General features: G+C 40.0%; 1 protein-coding gene across 6 annotated transcripts in view; it reads right to left on the reverse strand.

The window, feature by feature from the left end:
* The window catches only part of ARHGAP12 (Rho GTPase activating protein 12), a 143,698-nt gene that overhangs the window by 71,812 nt on the left and 53,503 nt on the right, over window positions 1-18,383 (reverse strand). For all 6 annotated transcript variants that reach the window (XM_045006788.1, XM_045006787.1, XM_045006786.1 and 3 more), the window contains exon 3: window positions 4,041-4,304. In XM_045006788.1, the coding sequence (XP_044862723.1) occupies window positions 4,041-4,304 (264 nt within the window). The remainder of the gene's footprint in view (window positions 1-4,040; window positions 4,305-18,383) is intronic.

Raw genomic sequence — 18,383 nt, forward strand, 5'->3', positions numbered from 1 at the left:
ACTTATAAAAAGTCCTGTAGGTTATTTCCTTTTCTATTTATGCTTGCTGTTTAACATTTTGAGATATATTCATTCATTTCAGTTAGAGACCTAAATGTGTGAAAGTACAATTTTATACATCAATCTATAAGTGAAAAGGCCTTAGATTCACTACTCTTGACCAATAGTATTAGGGTACACATTTTAAGAAAACAATCTGAATCTTGATCATCAGAGAAGATCTAGAACCAGAGCAGTTACATGTGTCCTATCACAGTTGATTTTTCTCAAATCTTTGGAGAGTCTCACGTTTACATCTTTATCATACCCAATCTTGCACTTAAATATTAGCTGCACCCTGGATCTGATTATTTAAATTGTCATTGTATTTTATTGCTAAACGTCTGCAGCTCAACCACTAGGACTCAAGGGAATATAGTTGGCAGTTTTGCCAGAAGTTCCAACAAACATACTTGAAAAAATTCATAGATAAGATGTCCAACATAAAGCAGATAGAAAGAGATAATTAAACTCCCAAAATGCAAACAGGAAAAGGCCCAATGGATGAAAGGGCTGAAAATTAATACAATTTTCACTTTCTGAAAAATACTATCTACATTATCAGGTTATAGCAGTATCTCAGAGGTTCAGAGACTGTGGAATCCAGCCACCAAGGACACAAAGGTTATTTAATTTATGAGGATCATTTGTGATTGGGAAACCTTAACCAGAACAAAGTTTATATTACTCAAAGCATGCACTCTTCACTGGCCTTAAAGAGACTGAAAAGACATGACTGTCCGAAAGCAAGTGCACAAGGATCATGAACAAAGATGAAGAACTAAACTTTAACCATCAATGAAATGAGGTATTCATAGCAAAAATGAATAAAATATTCATGAGGGTGGGACCACATAGTAAGATGATGATTCAAAGGTAGGAGGAAGACAAAAGGTAAAATGCAGCTCTTTGATGAAGGACTGGAGCAAAAAGACAAGGCCCATTGTTAGTGCTGACAGTGGAAAGAAGGAAGAAAGATGAGGTGAAAAATAATGTATACCATCAACCTATTGTCAGGAGACTGCTAGAGGGCTGGTTACTGAAGAGCTACTATTTCAACCAGACTTTGAATGAAGTCCTCTTCTAGTCAACAACTGTGAGTGGAAAACTTTTTTTAAGTAATGGGAGAGTGTCAGAAGCAGCATCATGACATTTACAAGCATATAATCTGCTTCACAGCTACTGCCTACAGGCTGAGGCAGTGAAACTGATGAAATGCTTGTAAATGCCACAGTGATGCTGCTTCAGAATCTAGGAGAAGCAGCAGAGATTCGATCCTGTTGGGGGTGGGCAAGACCGGGAAAGAGGAATCATTTCTTTCTCCACTTCCTCCTAGAACATTAATAATCCAGAGTCAGAAACTTTTGAAGCCCTCATCTTTTACATCAGGACACCAATAATCTAAAGTTTTAAATCAGTTTTCTGATTAAATACACCTCTACCCTGATATAACGTGACCCGATATAACACGAATTCGGATATAACACAGTAAAGCAGTGCTCCAGGGGGGTGGGACTGCGCACTCCAGTGGATCAAAGCAAGTTCGATATAATGCGGTTTCACCTATAACACAGTAAGATTTTTTGGCTGCCGAGGACAGTGTTATATCGGTGTAGAGGTGTACTTATAACAAAGTACTTATAACAAAGTACAGCTGAGGAAGACACTTGTACTTAAAAAAACCAACAACAAAAATGAAATGTTAAAACTGGGCACCGAAAAATCAAGTAGGAAGTTTGATAATAAATGTTTGTTTTTTCTTCCAGTCATATCAGTTTCTGAGATTCATCTAACAGTTAGAATGGCAAGATAAAAGTGTATTTTAAAAGAATTTATAATTATAAATAAATAGTGACGCCTCCCTCCAACAAGAGTTTCCTCATTTTTCTCACTGATTGGTTTATTGAGATGCAAGGAGAGGAGGAAAGTGGTAAGTGGCTGCTCAGTTTGGAAAATATGCATGTACATCTTAGAAAGTTTTTAGATAAGCAGAGATTAATTTATTTTCAGCAGTATTTCTAAGTAATAGGTTCCATGGCTCCGTTATAATGCCTCCTCAACATACTTGCAATTTTGAATGCTGCCTCCAATGCTACAAATATGCTGAGGTTCCACTGTAACAGATCTGTGGAATTTACTAAGACACATTATGTAAATAATGCATAGATACTACAAACAAGGGAGAGATGGCTATATAGAAATGAATATGTAGACGGAAAAATAATGTAAGAACACACTTTTTCCAAACAGGACTTAAACTGCCCTAACACAAAATTGTACCTGTCTTGCAGTAAATTCGCAATTTGCAGTCTTACAGTTCTGAACTAAGACAAATTCCACGTGACCATTCAGAAACTGTTGAAAAGCATGCAAATTCAAGTCTAGGAAACAGGTGTTAAGGATTGCTTCCATGATGATGCATGCAATCACTGTAATTATCCCATCTCTGATTAAATCAATTTCAAAATAAAAAATTTCAAATTTGAATGCATCACCGTTCTCTTTTGCTTTTCCTTTTTATATAATGGCTTAAGTATGACATCTTCACATTCCATCATTGTTAATGTATCAAAATTATACTCTTTATTGCAGAAATAAAATTTACATTTCTGTCTGAAACTGACTACGAGCATTATTTCTATTCTATAAACAGTACTGTTTCTGCACATTGTCTATCAAGACCCAATAAGTGTAGATCACTGAGGAAAATAGTGGGAGCAAAGCAGCATGTCTTTCCATTTTCATTCCAATCCCACTGTAGACAATTTTTAAAAGATTTGTTTTCTTGCAGATTTTATCATATTACTAATTACCTGGTATCTAAATATCTAAATAACCCTTTTTTCTGTTTTGTTATACACGTAACTGATATGTTATAGAAACCCTTCCGAAATTTATAAGCTAGTCAGAATATTAGACAATTTTTTCCAGTAACTAGCTACTATTTTGCAGCGCTAAAATATGAAAAATTAACTCTTATTTCCTACCACCACTAGGAAGTCCTATAAAGAATTTCTAGGGAATTATTTGGTAGTGTTATCACACTATTTTAATTTGAGCTTTAGATTTTGTTACACTATTCCTTAAGGAAATTTAAGGAAATCCCATTTTTATTTGTCTATAGGTCAAATTTAGTCCTTCTGCCCAAGGAGGACTGACAGATCACATTCTGAGCCTAAAATGAAGCTCTTTAATGGGCAGTGCTGGGAGAGAAAGCTGGGGAATAACTGTTCCTCCAATCTGCCCTCCACAAGCTGAGTATGATACCCTCTACAGCAATGGAAGCTTCTGACAGCATGAAAGTGAGATGCCAATAAATGAATTTGTGCACTGTAAGATATGTGAATTGTACTATGTTCTGGTACAGATGAAGCAAAGGGACAACTGATCAAAGCACAAAAAAAGCCACAGGAAATAGTTGCCAAAATTGTTTGGCCAGTGATTGACTCCACTGTTTTCTGTCCACTGAGATAGGAAGATATGCCACAAGATCCAAATCAGCATATGAGAGCACGGAGAATAATTTAGTGTGTAGACTTTCAAGCCAGCCACATCTTATTTTTCCAAGATCCCTCTTCTAGACATAACATCACTAAGAGGACAAAATGCACAAGAGAATGCATTCCACATCCTAGAAGTTACAGCTGACTTACTCCACTGTTACATGGAGGATTATTAGCTTCAAAGAAGGCCATTCACTTGTTCTTCAAAGGAAGGAAAGAAAAATAAAATACTAACTACAGGTGGGCTCACTTCTAGTTTGGGGGCACATGAGTTTGACAGATTAGAGTAACAAATTATACTAAACATACATCTAGCCAAATGAAAGAGGCTTTTCCTCCAGAGAAGAAGAGGAAAATAATGAAAAACAATTCCTCTCTACCTCAAAACAGTTTACATTTTAATTTTACAGTTCAAATAGGTAGCAACTTAATTTACTAGCCCAAGAGCATAGCCATGCATCACTCAATCTCACTGTTCTGGTTACATTGAATAACTACCTCCTGATCAGCTTGGCTCTGGGAATCCCCTTTGTTTATGCTTGCATCCCGGGTCCAACGAGGAGGTTTCCAGGTTCTTTCTTGTGTTCCTCTGTTGTAGTAGTAACAACGTCCTGTAGTATCTTTATGTGTTTCCCATTCTCCATTAATCTGAATTGCGGAACTTGTAGGTAAAGGTGGAAGTGCAGACTGAGATATTTTCAGTTCTTGTAAATTAGCATAAACTGGTGAATCCGGCCTGCCTTGGCTTGGTGGAGTAGTTGGCTATTGTGAGAGAAGAAATTAAGTATTACTTAAACTGCAAGTGTATTTTTAATTTTCTCCTTTAATAAAAAAATCAATTATATTACAGCAGTATAATAGGAAATATAATAAAAAACGAAGTCTTGCTTTTATACAGAGAGATCTTTTGCAATTAAAACAGTCAAATCAAAGTCAAACAAAAACAAATCTATTTTTTGACCCATAACCACCAGGGTTATTTCACAAACTGTATTTATGGTTTATTAAAAATCTTTAAACATTCCTGCAAATGGCATCTTTTAATGATCTCATATGGCAGACTTGTGAAAAGATAAAGCAGTATTCAATAACTGGAAGATTTCACGGGGTTTTGTTTCAAGACATGAAATATGGATGTCTCTTCTCCTCCCCAAACCTGAATGTGTGTGGAGTGAAAGGAGGGAGAAAGCACTGTTTTACACCTCTCATCCTCTATCTTGAAAGTGAGCTCTAACAGGCAGTGCAGTCTGTAATGAGTACAGTATTGGACTAAGGAATTTGGGAATTTCACTTGAGCCTTTCCTCTGTAATTTTTTCCAAATCAACAGTCACAGAACTGAGCTAATCAATCTATTTTAAATAGATTTAAGATATTTAGTACAAACAAAATATTTTGCATACCACAGTAATTTATCAATGTCAACAAAAGGAATAACCTTTTACCTGTTTAATCAGTAATATGGAACTGAAAATACGTAGTCAGATAAAGTTTAGTCCTAAATATTAGAAGCGGAACCACAACCAACATCTGCAGGAGAATGTAATACTACTACTATCATCAATGGTACATAAATGCAAATTTCTGCTAGGATGGTGAGCTCAGGTAGAGAACATCCTCAACCATTTACTCACAGGAAAAACTACTGGAAATTCAGACAGAATTATGAACCACAAAACTACTTACAGGGGGAAAAACTATATTTTTATTTTTAAAAAATATATGTAATTCTAAAAGCATAACACCACCCCATAGTATTTTATCACCATATGACAGGACGGATAAAAAAAAATTACATTGGATTTTATTTATTTATTTAAAGTATGTTTCTTTTTAAAAATAAACCTGTTTAAAATGAAATCTTACTGCAATACAAAATGTTATGTCTAAATTTATCATAATCTCTTAAAACATTTTAAAAATAAATATGCTTAATCCATGAATCCCATTACTTAAAAAAAGGCAACTTTTCCATACAAAGAAAGAATCAGGGGGAATAAATCTAACTTTTGAGGTCAAGTTTTATAAATATGGCCCAATAAGTCATATACTATATCAAAGGTATAATCCTGTGGGGGATCCAGAGGCTGTGCTACAGAGTAAAAGAGACTAGCAAAGTCATCACAGGCATTGGGACCCAGCCTCAGACTTTAGGAGATACCATCATGTATCCCATCAGGATCATTCACTGACCACCTGGGTGGTCTCATACTCATACTCCTATTTTATAGCTTCTCCCTACCTAAGTTCTGACTGGCTCGATTCTCAAAATGACAAATGCTTATTACTCTACCCACTTTGGAAACTTACTCTTCAGTTCATGGGAAAACACTTATCTACCCAATAACTACCAGCCCTTGCTTCTGGATTGTTCAAGTAAATGGCCTTGCTCTGCCTCCTTCCATGTACACACAGAGATACAAACTAACAGAAATCCATTAATTTTGCAACTGCCTCCCTCTGTCTCTAAACAAATAAAATACTGCAGTGCAAAAGGCATGTGGGTTACACAAGCAGAAGTCCTGGATTGTTATTAGTCCTTTTGTTTTCTTCGGGGTAGGGATGGGGGAGTTATGTAACAAGGGAGAAGGAGCACAACCAGAAAAGGAGCAACACTGGTGTCAAAGCAGGACACTGTGTGAAGAAAGGATGACATTCACTTGAGTGCAGCCTCTAGTGTTGATTTCAACACATGGGAACAGAAGGAAAAAACTGCCATAACTGCAGGTTATAAAAAAGACCCTATTTGGGAATATTTTTTACTTATTTTCCAGAATTTTGTGAACCTCCGGATAAGAAAGGAACACATGCTAAATGTAAACAGTGCAACACAAAGATGAAAGGCCTAGTTATCAGAATGAAAGATTATGAAGAATGCTCCCCAAAAGGAACACATCCGTATCATCATCTTCAACCTGGATTAGCTGTTAAGAATAGTGCAAAAATAAATTTATTAGACTGCCTACCATTTCTTACTATGCTAGGAAATGAAAACAGATTACTGTCATAAATTGGTGTTTGGGGTAGATTTAAGAATTTTAAAATATGTTTGCATTCAAAATATAGCTGGTACGTTATTTTGAAGTGCAAGTATTTATCAATTATATTTTTACTGTTACTGATAGACTTCTGAAGTGATTTTTATTGCTGCATATAAGCAAATTTCGAAGGTAAATATTTCCAGTTTAAAAGTAAAGTTTTATTAGTCATTTATGAATTTGAACATTTAAAAAATGTTCTCTCAAGCAGTTTGGCATGTTGCTAGAAATAAAAGTTTTAAAAGATTTAGATCGGGGTGGCCAACCTGAGCCTGAGAAGGAGCCAGAATTTACCAATGTACATTGCCAAAGAGCCACAGTAATATGTCAGCAGCCCCTCCATCAGCTCCCCCACCCTGCTCTCAGCGCCTACCACCCACCGACAGGCCCACTTATCAGCGCTTCCCCCTCCCTCCCCCACACCTCCCAATCAGCTGTTTCGTGGCATGCAGGAGGCTCTGGAGGGGAGGTGGGAGAAGTGAGGGCACAACAGGCTCAGGGGAGGGCATGGGAATGGGTGGAGTGGGGATAGGGCCTGTGGCAGAGCCGTGAACACCCTCTGGCACATTGGAAAGTTGACGCCTGTAGCTCCAGCCCCGGAGTCGGTGCCTATACAAGGAGCGGCATATTAACTTCTGAAGAGCCACATGTGGCTCCAGAGCCACAGGTTGGCCACCCCTGATTTAGATAATCCTTGTGATCTATTAAATAATTATTCTCCCTAACAATGTGGGTTTAGTATAAACAGAAGTACAAGCACCTTCACAGGAGGAACCTTTCATTTACAGATCTCTTTTTTTTTAATTCAATGTATTGAATAGTACTTAGTGAGTATGAGTGACTTTTCTTAACCACTTTATAATTCAGTGTCTAAGCTGGACCCTGACACAAACATCCAACATCTGCAATGTCTACAACTTCAGAGTTATCTGCTTGTACCACCATCAACTAAACAGTCTTTTTTTGATACAAGTAACTTGCCATCTTTCTTCATTATCTAGTAAAACCATGAATGAGTTCATAATCAGGACCAGCAAATTCCAGGAAGACTCCATAGATAAAAAGATAGCTGAGTTCATTTATAAAACAAATTCTCCCTTTTGTCTTGTTCAGAACAAACATTTCATTGACATGGTTCAATCATTATGACCAGGCTACATGCCACCTGGCAGAGCAGACATTGCCAGAACATTGCTGGATACACTGTACCAGAAGGAAATTGAACAGTGTGCAAAAAACGTTGATGGGAAATTCGTTAATCTGAGTCTTTGATGGGTGGAGCAATGTACAAAATTATCCAATAATATATGATTGTGTGACATCAGCATATGGAGTTGTCTATCTTACAGAAACAATTGATACATCAGGAAATGCCCATACAGCGGAATAATTAGAAGTAGCAGCAGTAAAAGCCATAGCAAACTGTGAATAAAAATTGAAGTGTCGAGTGTGGAGCTTTGTCAAAGACAATGCCACAAATGTAACAAAGATTAAAAGAAATCTAGAAGATATGAAAGTAACCTGAAACTTAAAACAGATGGGTGCAGTGCTCATCTGATTCCTCTTTTAGCCAAAGACTTAACTCCAGGAATAAAGGAAAAAGTTGAAATTGGAAAATACTTCCATAAGAACCGCATTGCTTCAGTTTCACTGAAGAGAGCAGGATGCTCCAAACTAATTCTATCCCAAGATGTATGACAGAATTCAGTGGTTGACTGTTTTGACCTATTTATCAAGAACTGGCCTATACTGATTACTATTTCTGAAGAAAATCATGACAAAAAACACATGGACCTATCAAAGCCAAAGTAGTCAACACTGGACTAAAGAGAAATGTAGAAGATCTGCTGAATATATTGAAATCTATGTTCATAGCCCTGGACAAACTCCAGAAAGACTGTTGCTCTATTTCTGATGCTGTTGAAATTTGGAAAGAACTTTGAGACACCGAAAGAAAAAAAAATACCCAACAACAAAGTTAAATTGCAGGCAGTAAGTAAAGAAGCAGATGGATCAAGCTCTTATTCCACCTCATTTTCTTGCCAATATTCTCAACCCAAAGTACCAACGGGTAGATGCCTAACTGCTGAACAAGATGCTGATGCTATGACATGGGCATCTAATAATCACCAATCAATCATGCCAACCATAATAAATTTCAGGACTGAAGGTGAACCATTCAAGCAGTATGAAGAATATTTTCATCATTTGGAATAATTTATTCAAAATTGAGAAGGCGACTAGAAGCTGAAAACGCAAGAAAGCTTTGTCTCTCTCTTCCAGTCTATGAATAAAACCAAGAAAGAAGGGGATGGGAGCTACTTATTTTAGTAGTTTGAAGGACAGCCTTTAGTAATTTAGGAATTTCTCATTTTCAAGAGACTTAGGCCAGTAGAAACTTAAGATCTAGTCACTTTCATTTAGGCATTTTTGAAAATTGTCTCAAGTTGACCAGAAATAATCAGTTCAATTCCCTGACTACAGGTAATCCCTCTGTTCCTTTAATAAATCATTTCATTGTAAATGTGAAACATGTTTTGGTAAGAGAAGTTTATGTATCCAAAACATTTAAGATTGTTTTGTTTAATAAAAATAAATGTTATATGCTATTGTGTGTGTAATTAAATTCCAGTTACCATTCTAATGCAGCTTGACACGTCATGAGCATAAAGTTAATTTTCCAATAAACAATATATTGTTCACCATTTTCTAACATCCTAAAACTGTACAATTAATAAGAATCTGAAGATATTAAACTATATAATTGCTTAAATAAATGTACTAAATCTAGTGACAGACCAATTAGTTGTAAATCAACATGTTTTAATAGTTATATCAACTAGTAAGAACACACCTTTTTTTACAAAATAACTGAAGTACAAATGGAAAAGTTAATTTAAACCACGATTTAAAATCATTGATTTAAAAGTCAATCCACATTGCCATATAAATTCAATGGCAAAAACTATGTTAATGAAAAGATAAGGCTGCATGGTGGTATGTCATCCCCTTGCAGGATGCCGAGTTGAGCAAAACCTCAAACTTATGAAAACTAGGAAATGCAGTAAAGGTTGCCCATGCAATCTTAACTCTGCCCTCTCTTGCAGTGCCCCAATATGTGCTGTTAACAAATACAACTTTAGTCTGCCAATCCCACAGCTGCTGAAATGTACAAGACCTTCACCTCCTTTCACAACCCATTCACTCTTACACATAAGATTCCATCTAACCAGGGGTGAGCTGGAGTCGGTTCGCATGAACCGGTTTTAGAACCGCTTGTTAACTGGCTTCCCTGCGAGGGAAGCTTTGATGGGCAATGGCGGGAAAGCATGTAATTCCTCCTCCCGGCCGCCAGAGGGCGCTGCGCTGCACTGCAGAAGCCATGTGGGCTGCCTCCTGGCTCTATTGCTGCTGCTGCTCCTCGGACTTCTGGCCCTGGGGCTCCGGCTGCCTCCTGCTGCTCGGGCTGCTCCGAGCCGCTCTCCCCGTGAGTACCCGCCACCCTGCCGCAGCCAGCCCCTGCCCGCAGCCGGCCCCTGCCGCACCACGCTGCCCCCACCAGCCAGCCCCTGCCGCACCACGCTGCCCCCAGCCAGCCAGCCCCTGCCGCACCACGCTGCCCCCACCAGCCAGCCCCTGCCGCACCATGCTGCCCGCAGCCAGCCTCTGCCCCCAGCCAGCCCCTGCCCGCACCACACTGCCCCCAGCCAGCCCCTGCCCACAGCCAGCCCCGCCGCACCACGCTGCCCGCAGCCAGCCCCTGCCTGCACCCTCTGTCCGCAGCCCCTGCCCACAACCCCTGCCTGCACCTCCTGCCCACAGCCAGCCTGTCTACACCCCCTGCCCTGCCCGCAGCCAGCCCCTGCCTGCACCTCCTGCCCACAGCCAGCCCGTCTACACCCCCTGCCCTGCCCGCAGCCAGCCCCTGCCCGCAGCCAGCCCCTGCCGCACCACGCTGCCCGCAGCCAGCCCCTGCCCCTGCCCGCACCACCTGACCGCAGCCTGCCCCTGCCCGCAGCCAGCCCATCGCACCCCCTGCCCACGGCCAGCCCGTCGTACCACCTGCCCACGGCCAGCCCGTCGCACCCCTTGCCCACAGTCAACCCTGCCCCCAGCCAGCCCCTGTCGCAGCCAGCTTGTGTCACACTCCCTGCCTCCAGCTAACCCTGCCCCACGCCCCTGTCTGCAGCCAGTCCCATGTCCACTAGTGCCCTGCAGTTCTCAGGGCAGTAACCCTGCACACCTGCTTCAATGAGGTGGGGCAGGGAGCAGCTGGGACCCACACATGTGCACATCCTAGGGTGACCAGACAGGGGGTGAGGGGTAATAGGAGCCTATATAAGAAAAAGACCCCAAAATTGAGACTGTCCCTATAAAATTGGGACATCTGGTCACCCTAGCACACCCCAAAGGAGTGGCGGGGACCCACACACGTGAAACGGAGCTCATTTCTAGTTCAGGCCCATCTTTTTAAAAAAGAACTTTAGGTAGGGGTAACATACATCTGTATTTAACCCAGAGATGTCAGGCTTTTTGGTTCTTAAATCGTTGTCTGGACCGAATTTTTAAAATTTAAAAATTCCTCCCAGGAAAATACAGACGTATGGTAACCCTACTGGTACAAAGAAATACATATACTGTGGCACATCCCTTAAATCAGAACTTTTTATAGGGAACCGGTTGTTAAGATTTTAGCAGCTCATCACTACATCTAACGCTATTAAAGGCAAAAGAGGGGGCACAGAGAGGGGGGAAGGGTGCCCACACCACCTTCCCTCTATTCCCCTGGATCAGGCACTAGCTGATGGAATCATTCACATACACTCCAGTATGCATCCTTTCTATGCAGAACTGTGTAGATTACATGGGTAGCAGGTCTTGTCCACAGTAAGGGGGAATAAGATAGCCATCATTAAAACATCAGAATCCTAAATTAAAGCGTAGGTTGAGACGGTATCCTTGAGTAAATGTAAGGGAGGTGTAAGAGGCTGTGAAGTGGTTCTTAAACTCTACACGTGTGGTATTCCTTTCTATGTCAGTATATGGAACCTCCTGGATTTTATAGTGCCAAGAATCAGTGTGAGTATGGGCTATGTGCCTGTTGAGGCATTACTCTAAGATGGTAGAGGGGAGGTAGCACGGGAAATTTTTTTTTCTTTTTTGTCTTTCAATAGCGTTAGATGGAATTCTGTGGTGAGAGTGAATGGGGGTTATAAAAGGAGGTGAAAAGCTTGTATCTTTCTGCAACTGTGGGGTTGGCAGAATAAAGGTGTGTGTGTGTTAACAGGACCTATTGGGGCATTGCTCAAAGAGGGTAAAGTTATGGGTGCATGGGCAACCTTACCTGTGCATTTCCTGATATACAGAAGTTTGTATTTTGCTCAAATCAATGTTCTGCACTAACTATTCTGTTGCGTTCACAGTAAGCCTCCTCACATATTAAAAATCTCATTATATTAAGCAACCTTTTAGAAGCAACGTTTACATTTTTATTGCACAGTGGTAAAAGATTTCGACCAGAAACATCACTGGCAGGGTGTTCACAGGGGCAATGGCGTCAGCACATTCTCTTGAATTTCCCAGGCAAACATAACATGTCTCTATAGAAAGCTTCATGTTCTCCCCAGCCCCCTTTACGGGTGAATGTGCACTAATCCTTCCAGACCGCACATCTATGCAAAGGAAGAAGTGAAATTGTTTTTAATTTGGGACCCACAAAAACTTAGTGGGTGTCATGCACGTAGATAATAATTAACTATTTGAGACCATTTTGACCTGCGCCACAGCAGCAGTTGGATCTCTAGCTCTGCCCTTTGCGGAGCTAAAAGCCCCCCCAGATCTGGGGCCACACATGAGGGGAGAATGTAGAGCTGACAGGTATATCGCCCCTGTTCTCTCCCAAACTCTCTGCTACTCAAACCCATGTCCCTTCTCCCAGTATTCCACCCTTCACTTCATCACCTGAGCCAGGCATCTCTCCCCTCACTTCCCACCCACTCCCATTTATCCCCCTCCTCATTACCCTCCTGAAGCCCCAAACCCCTCTATTGCCCCATCCTTCACCCCTCAATTACCCGTACTCTCGCAGGCAGCACTCACATGATTATTTCTCCCCAGATACGTTGATTATGTTTCCCCCAAACTAGAATCGCCACCCATGACTCAAATTGTTGTAACCTCCAAACACACAGTCCAAAACTCCTTCTGTCTCGGGGCTTGTCTACACCACACAGCTTTTAGCAACAAGGCTGTATCGACACAGCCTTGTCACTAGAAGTCAGCATATGTAAAACGCTCTTTGTTGGCACTTTTGCCAACAAAATACTTCCAACCCCACTAGCAGCGTTAGCTTTGTCAGCAGAAGAGTGCTCCTGCCAACGAAGCTGCGTTCACACTGCCACTTGGGTTGGCAAAACTTTTGTCGACAACTTCACAGTGTAGACATACCCTCAGGTGCAGGCTTGTGATTAAATTATCCTTAGTTATGTTAATCAAATGGTGAGTTCCCAGTCATCAAGAGGTCTGTGATTCATTTAGTCATCAGCATCTCAGTTTAACAGTACAAGGCAGCAGACGGATACAGTTTTGGGAGGGCAGTAACTTGGGGACCCCTTGGTAAAAGCATCTGGATTACTAATGCTACCCCGCATGCCCATAAGGCATACCAAAATTCAAAGCAATCTAACTGTTCAGATTTTAGGGCACTTACAAGAGTTGAGCTTTAAAGCACATAAAATGGCAGGAACAGAAACCCTCGACCCTGTTTTTCTGTATTGCACATGCACAGTATAAAAATGTACATTTTCTTAATTAGAAGAAAGAATGTGGATCCCCCAAAGGCTGAGTAGATACCATGCACTACCTTAGGTAGTGACTGACTGACTATTCTGACCCACATCACATCAATAGTTTGATCTCCAGCGCAACGCAAAAATCTAGAAACTTTTTTTTAAATTGCTATTTTTCCTCCTTGGCTTATATCTCTGGAACCCTTGGCTCAAATTACTCCAAATTTGGCCAATAACCCCCTATCTTGCACCCTGCTGATGCACACCAAATTCAAAAAGGTATCTGACTAAACATGTCCATTAAGATTGAACTTTAAGTCTGCTAAAACCGATGTCATGACGCAACCTTAACTATATGGTGCTGCTGTACCACTATAATACCTAGAACATGATACTAGTATGACATTTTTCAGAACTGAGGTGATTATACTAGCAACCTATTATTGACTCAAGTTGTACAGAAGTTTCCTGTTAATGCAGAATCTATATCCCTGTGTCTGGGGTTAGTACTGTCATAGGGTTTTTTTCTTCATAGCTCCTAAATAAATAATATTCTGTATTTTCCCCCTCAGTCTTCTTAGTTTTAAACTGAAATTTTCATCTCTGGAGGCAAAAATATCATCCATTTTTTTGCTGCATCTTTTCAAAGCAGAAAAAAAAACTTTCAACATAAGAAAGAGCTTGCATTATACAATTATAATCAAAACCCACACTGATAATCTAGACCACACCTGGTCATAAATAGATGGTTTTGCTTACATGAGGAAGCATATTTTGGATTACACCACACAGTCAAATAGAAGCCACAAGTGGCCTACACCCATAACCAAAAGGGGAAATAGCTATAAGAGGAACAGCCTGAGATTATAAACCTATGTCTGTTGTAAATCAGGAAATCTGTTTTCTAACAAATATACTTAATAGGAACACAGAAAAGTTGGTCAAAAAAGTGGAAACTTTCATTGCTGGAAAACCAGTGAAACATTTTCCACCATATGCATGACAAGTTTTTGTGTTCCTACCAAGTTTTATTATGGCATATGATAGTTTAAAAGGTTAAAAAACACAAAACAAAACTATCTTAGCCTGTCAAATAAAAACCTCAAATCTCATGCTGGAAGGAAAAAAGCTTCTCTACTCCAGAAACAGCACATCTGGTTCCCCACTTGCCATCCCATGGATGGCTATCTTGGAATGCAGAAGGCACTGGTCTTTGTGTATATGATTAGTATATCCAGCTGCTTTAGCTTCCTTGTGCCTACAATATTAAATTTATACTTCACTGTCTCTTTTAAAATTCTGAACTCCACATCACCGCATCCATTTCAAATCTTGTTTATACCCCCCCCCCACCAGTCTCCTTAATTTCAGTAATGCAGCCGCCATACCCCATCTGCTTGCTTCTCCCACTCCAGTCTCTGCCATCTTCCATGTCTGCTTCTATGCATGCATGTAACCACCCCAATACCAGCATCCCATCCCTCCATCCTCTCCTCATTCAAATCCCCTCATAAAGACTCACTACTTCTTAAGCATGAACCTATCGGACAACTTTTCACCACAAGAAATTAGTAAAGTTAGAGCAGAAAAAAAATCTAAATTATTCCCCTCCTCAAGGTCTTCTCTTTTGTAAACTCTTCAAGGCTGATAATTGGGCATTGTACAGCACTGAGGCCATTCCTGGCACTTAAAATATAAGAGCTCACTTACCTGTAACTGGAGGTTCAAGATGTGTGGTCCCTATCTGTATTCCACACGTGTGCTCAGGCGCGCCATGCACCTGAGTACAGAAGGGTTTCCAAATAGTGTCCGCTGACCCACACATGCGTAGTGCATTTCCTCATGCTCTTGACTGAGGGTATATGGGGCAGTGCAGGTCGACGCCACTCCAGTTTCCCCTCTTACTTTTGTGCAATTAAGTCCGAAGAAGAAGGGAAGGAGGGCAGGTTGTGGAATACAAATAGAGACCATACATCTCAAACCTCCAGTTACAGGTAAGTAAGGTCCTCTTCTTCAAGTGATGGTCCCTATGTGTATTCCACATGTGGGTGACTTTTGAGCAGTAATCAATGCAGAGGTGGGTGTGAGGATGCTAACAGCAGAGCCATCTGAAATACAGCGTGACCTAAAGGAGGAGAGGTTTGACTGTTTATAACATTCCAGAATTCAACCTGGGACACACTTAGAGATCGTCTGGGAGGAGATTGCTATCACAGAGAGATCAAAGGGCCAGGCTAAGAGTCTGAAAACATCTAGTTCTGTGCAAGTAGAATTCCAGGACACATCTGACATCAAGCGAGTGCAGAGTTCTGTTGTTGAAAGAGGCATGTGGTTTTGGATGGAACACTGCCAAATTGAGATGGAATTAAGACACCACTTTAGAGAGGAACTTGGGGTGTAATCTCAAAGATACCTTGTCTCTGTGGAACACCATGAAGGGAGGGTCTGCCATCATGGCACTAAGCTCACTGACCTTTCTGTCCGAGGTGATGGCAACCAGGAATGCCACTTTCATGGAAAGGTGGGTCCTGGAGCATTGTGCCATGGATTCAAAGGGCGGTCTCGTAAGGGCTGAGAGTCTCAAACAAAGGTTTCAGCTACTTTCTTCCCCAGATCTGTGTTCTCAGAAATCTGCACAATGCTCTTTTAAAAGGAATCACTTTGTAACTAAGGCCCTGGAGCCATGCTAGTTACAGAGGTCTTCGGAAGTCAGAGATTTTATGACTTCGGCGACCTCCGTGATGAAGTCACAGCCTTACTTGTAACCACATCTTTGAGAAATACTATATTCTTAACCAGAACTAGTCTAAATAATTATATAATATGCAGAAATATTTCATTAGAATTTAACATGTCTTTGTAAGTTTACAGTGTCTAAACACAATGGAGACCCAACAGATTGCAGTTGGACCCAGATGCTCCAATATACATAATTAATAAATTACAATGTACTGAGGAAAGTTGCAATTTTTAAAAATTCAAACCTAACTGAAGTACATTAAGGAATTAAATTCACTTTTTCGATATAACCAGGACTCTTCCTTCCCCAAATCTCACCTTTGTTTAAATTTAAAAAAAAAAAAAAAAAAGAGTACTGTAGAAAGCAATCCCCACTAGATGTCATTGTAGAGCTCTAAAGAATTTGAGGAATGCTGTAATTTAATTCATCCTGGGGAAATGTTTCTAGAGTTACACAGGCACTAACCAGACAGATATATTAGGCAAAACAGTCCTTAATAGTTCCGAGTTAAGCTATATTTAAGCCATTTTAAATGCATTCCTCTTACTTACTACTACAAAATAGTATAATTCATCATAATGAGCATTATTTTTTTTAAAAATCCCTAATCCAGAAATCTAATCCTTCTAGTTACATCATAGTAAAAATTTCTAGTAGACTCTGTATGGGCCAAGAGAAATAGATTTCAAAGAGGGCTAGAAAAAACTGAGTTACAATTAGAAGAACAAAGTTCTTTGTACATGTTACTTTCTCAGATTTGTCCTTGTAATCTTGACACTTTATGCAGTATCTTCAGCACACAAAGACAGACTCAGGCTGCCATCATTATAAGCCTTACCAAACAGCAAATGCATTTTATGATTTTCATGTAGTATTATCCCACTAGAATATGGAAAGTTAGAAAAAAGAATGTTGTAGGACATATTTTCAAAGATAGATAAATGCAAATATTTGCATGAGTTTACAATTTTGCATGCAAATTCCAAACATATGCATGGCCAGTTAGACATTTAATATTTACATGCACCGAACTTTTAAAGTCTGGTCTCAAGTCATAATCTACACAGGAAAGATAATTTGTGAGCAACAGATCTTCGTGAACCAGTGTGAAGACTATTTAATCTAGTAGTGTAGGCAAGAAAACACAATTTTTAGCACCATTACAGAATGTGTTCTTGAAATAGGGCTTGTATATACAGGTCTCCAGACATAAGTTTTCACAATCACATAGTACAACAGGTAGGTATCCACCCCTAAATAAAACACCTGGTTAATCATTTATGAATGAACTGTCAACATTTTCATACAAAAGACCAAACATATTTCCTAGCCTATAAACACATTTGCTTGAACTCTGTGCCAAGAAATGCAGACTTACCATACGTCACAAAGTATACTTTAATATCAAAATGAATGTCAGATTCTCAGGAAAAACTTGAAGATTTTAAAACAGCACCCTATGTTTTGATGGCTTACTTTATTAAAAAAATAATATATGAAACAGCATTTACTTTTAAATGCTCAAACGCTGCATGAAGCACTAACATCAAGATGACTTGAAACCACATGCACATATTACATACACTCCATTAGTATAACAGATTGTGAATGGCATGAGCAAAAAAGGATCGATACAGACATCTAGATTTTTTGGACAACTTGCTGCAATTTTATTAATCCTCTAACAACTTCTCAAGACAACCTGTACTTGCAGAAATTAAAAAACTGTTCTAACAGTTACCTCCCTTCCCCCATGTACAGTGTTTAACTGCACAGCCTCACAACTGCAAAGCTTAATAGCTGCTTAAGTGCAAGAGGACATAACATGGGGTCTGCAAACAAATAACTAGTCTCTCTTCTTTCCTGCCAGCAACATGAAATTAACAAGAGGTTTATTAGTGTCATTGCTGGTATTCAAATGCACGTGGGCAGCAATTAAAAGAACAGGAATCATGTAAGTTTCCCTGGGCTTCTGTTTAGGAAGCTACCAGCACTAACAGACATTGGGACTTGTTATCCTCCCACATGAATAGAAGTTGAGAGGGGGAGGAATGATCCCAACCACTAGATTTTTGCCAGAAAATTGCAGCTATATCTTTTGGCAAGGCCCAAGCCCTAGACCTCGCCCCATCCCTGTCGTCCCTTGCCTAGTAACTAACTAGAAAATTATTCAAAGTCTTTTTTTTTTTTTAAATGGCATATCTATTAGTTGACAGCCCAGGCCAACCAACAGTCCCTGCCACATGAGGGCTATTAGATATGGGAACACTATTGAGG

The sequence above is a fragment of the Mauremys mutica genome, chromosome 2 (assembly GCF_020497125.1).
Source record: "Mauremys mutica isolate MM-2020 ecotype Southern chromosome 2, ASM2049712v1, whole genome shotgun sequence".
Lineage (NCBI taxonomy): Eukaryota > Metazoa > Chordata > Testudines > Geoemydidae > Mauremys > Mauremys mutica.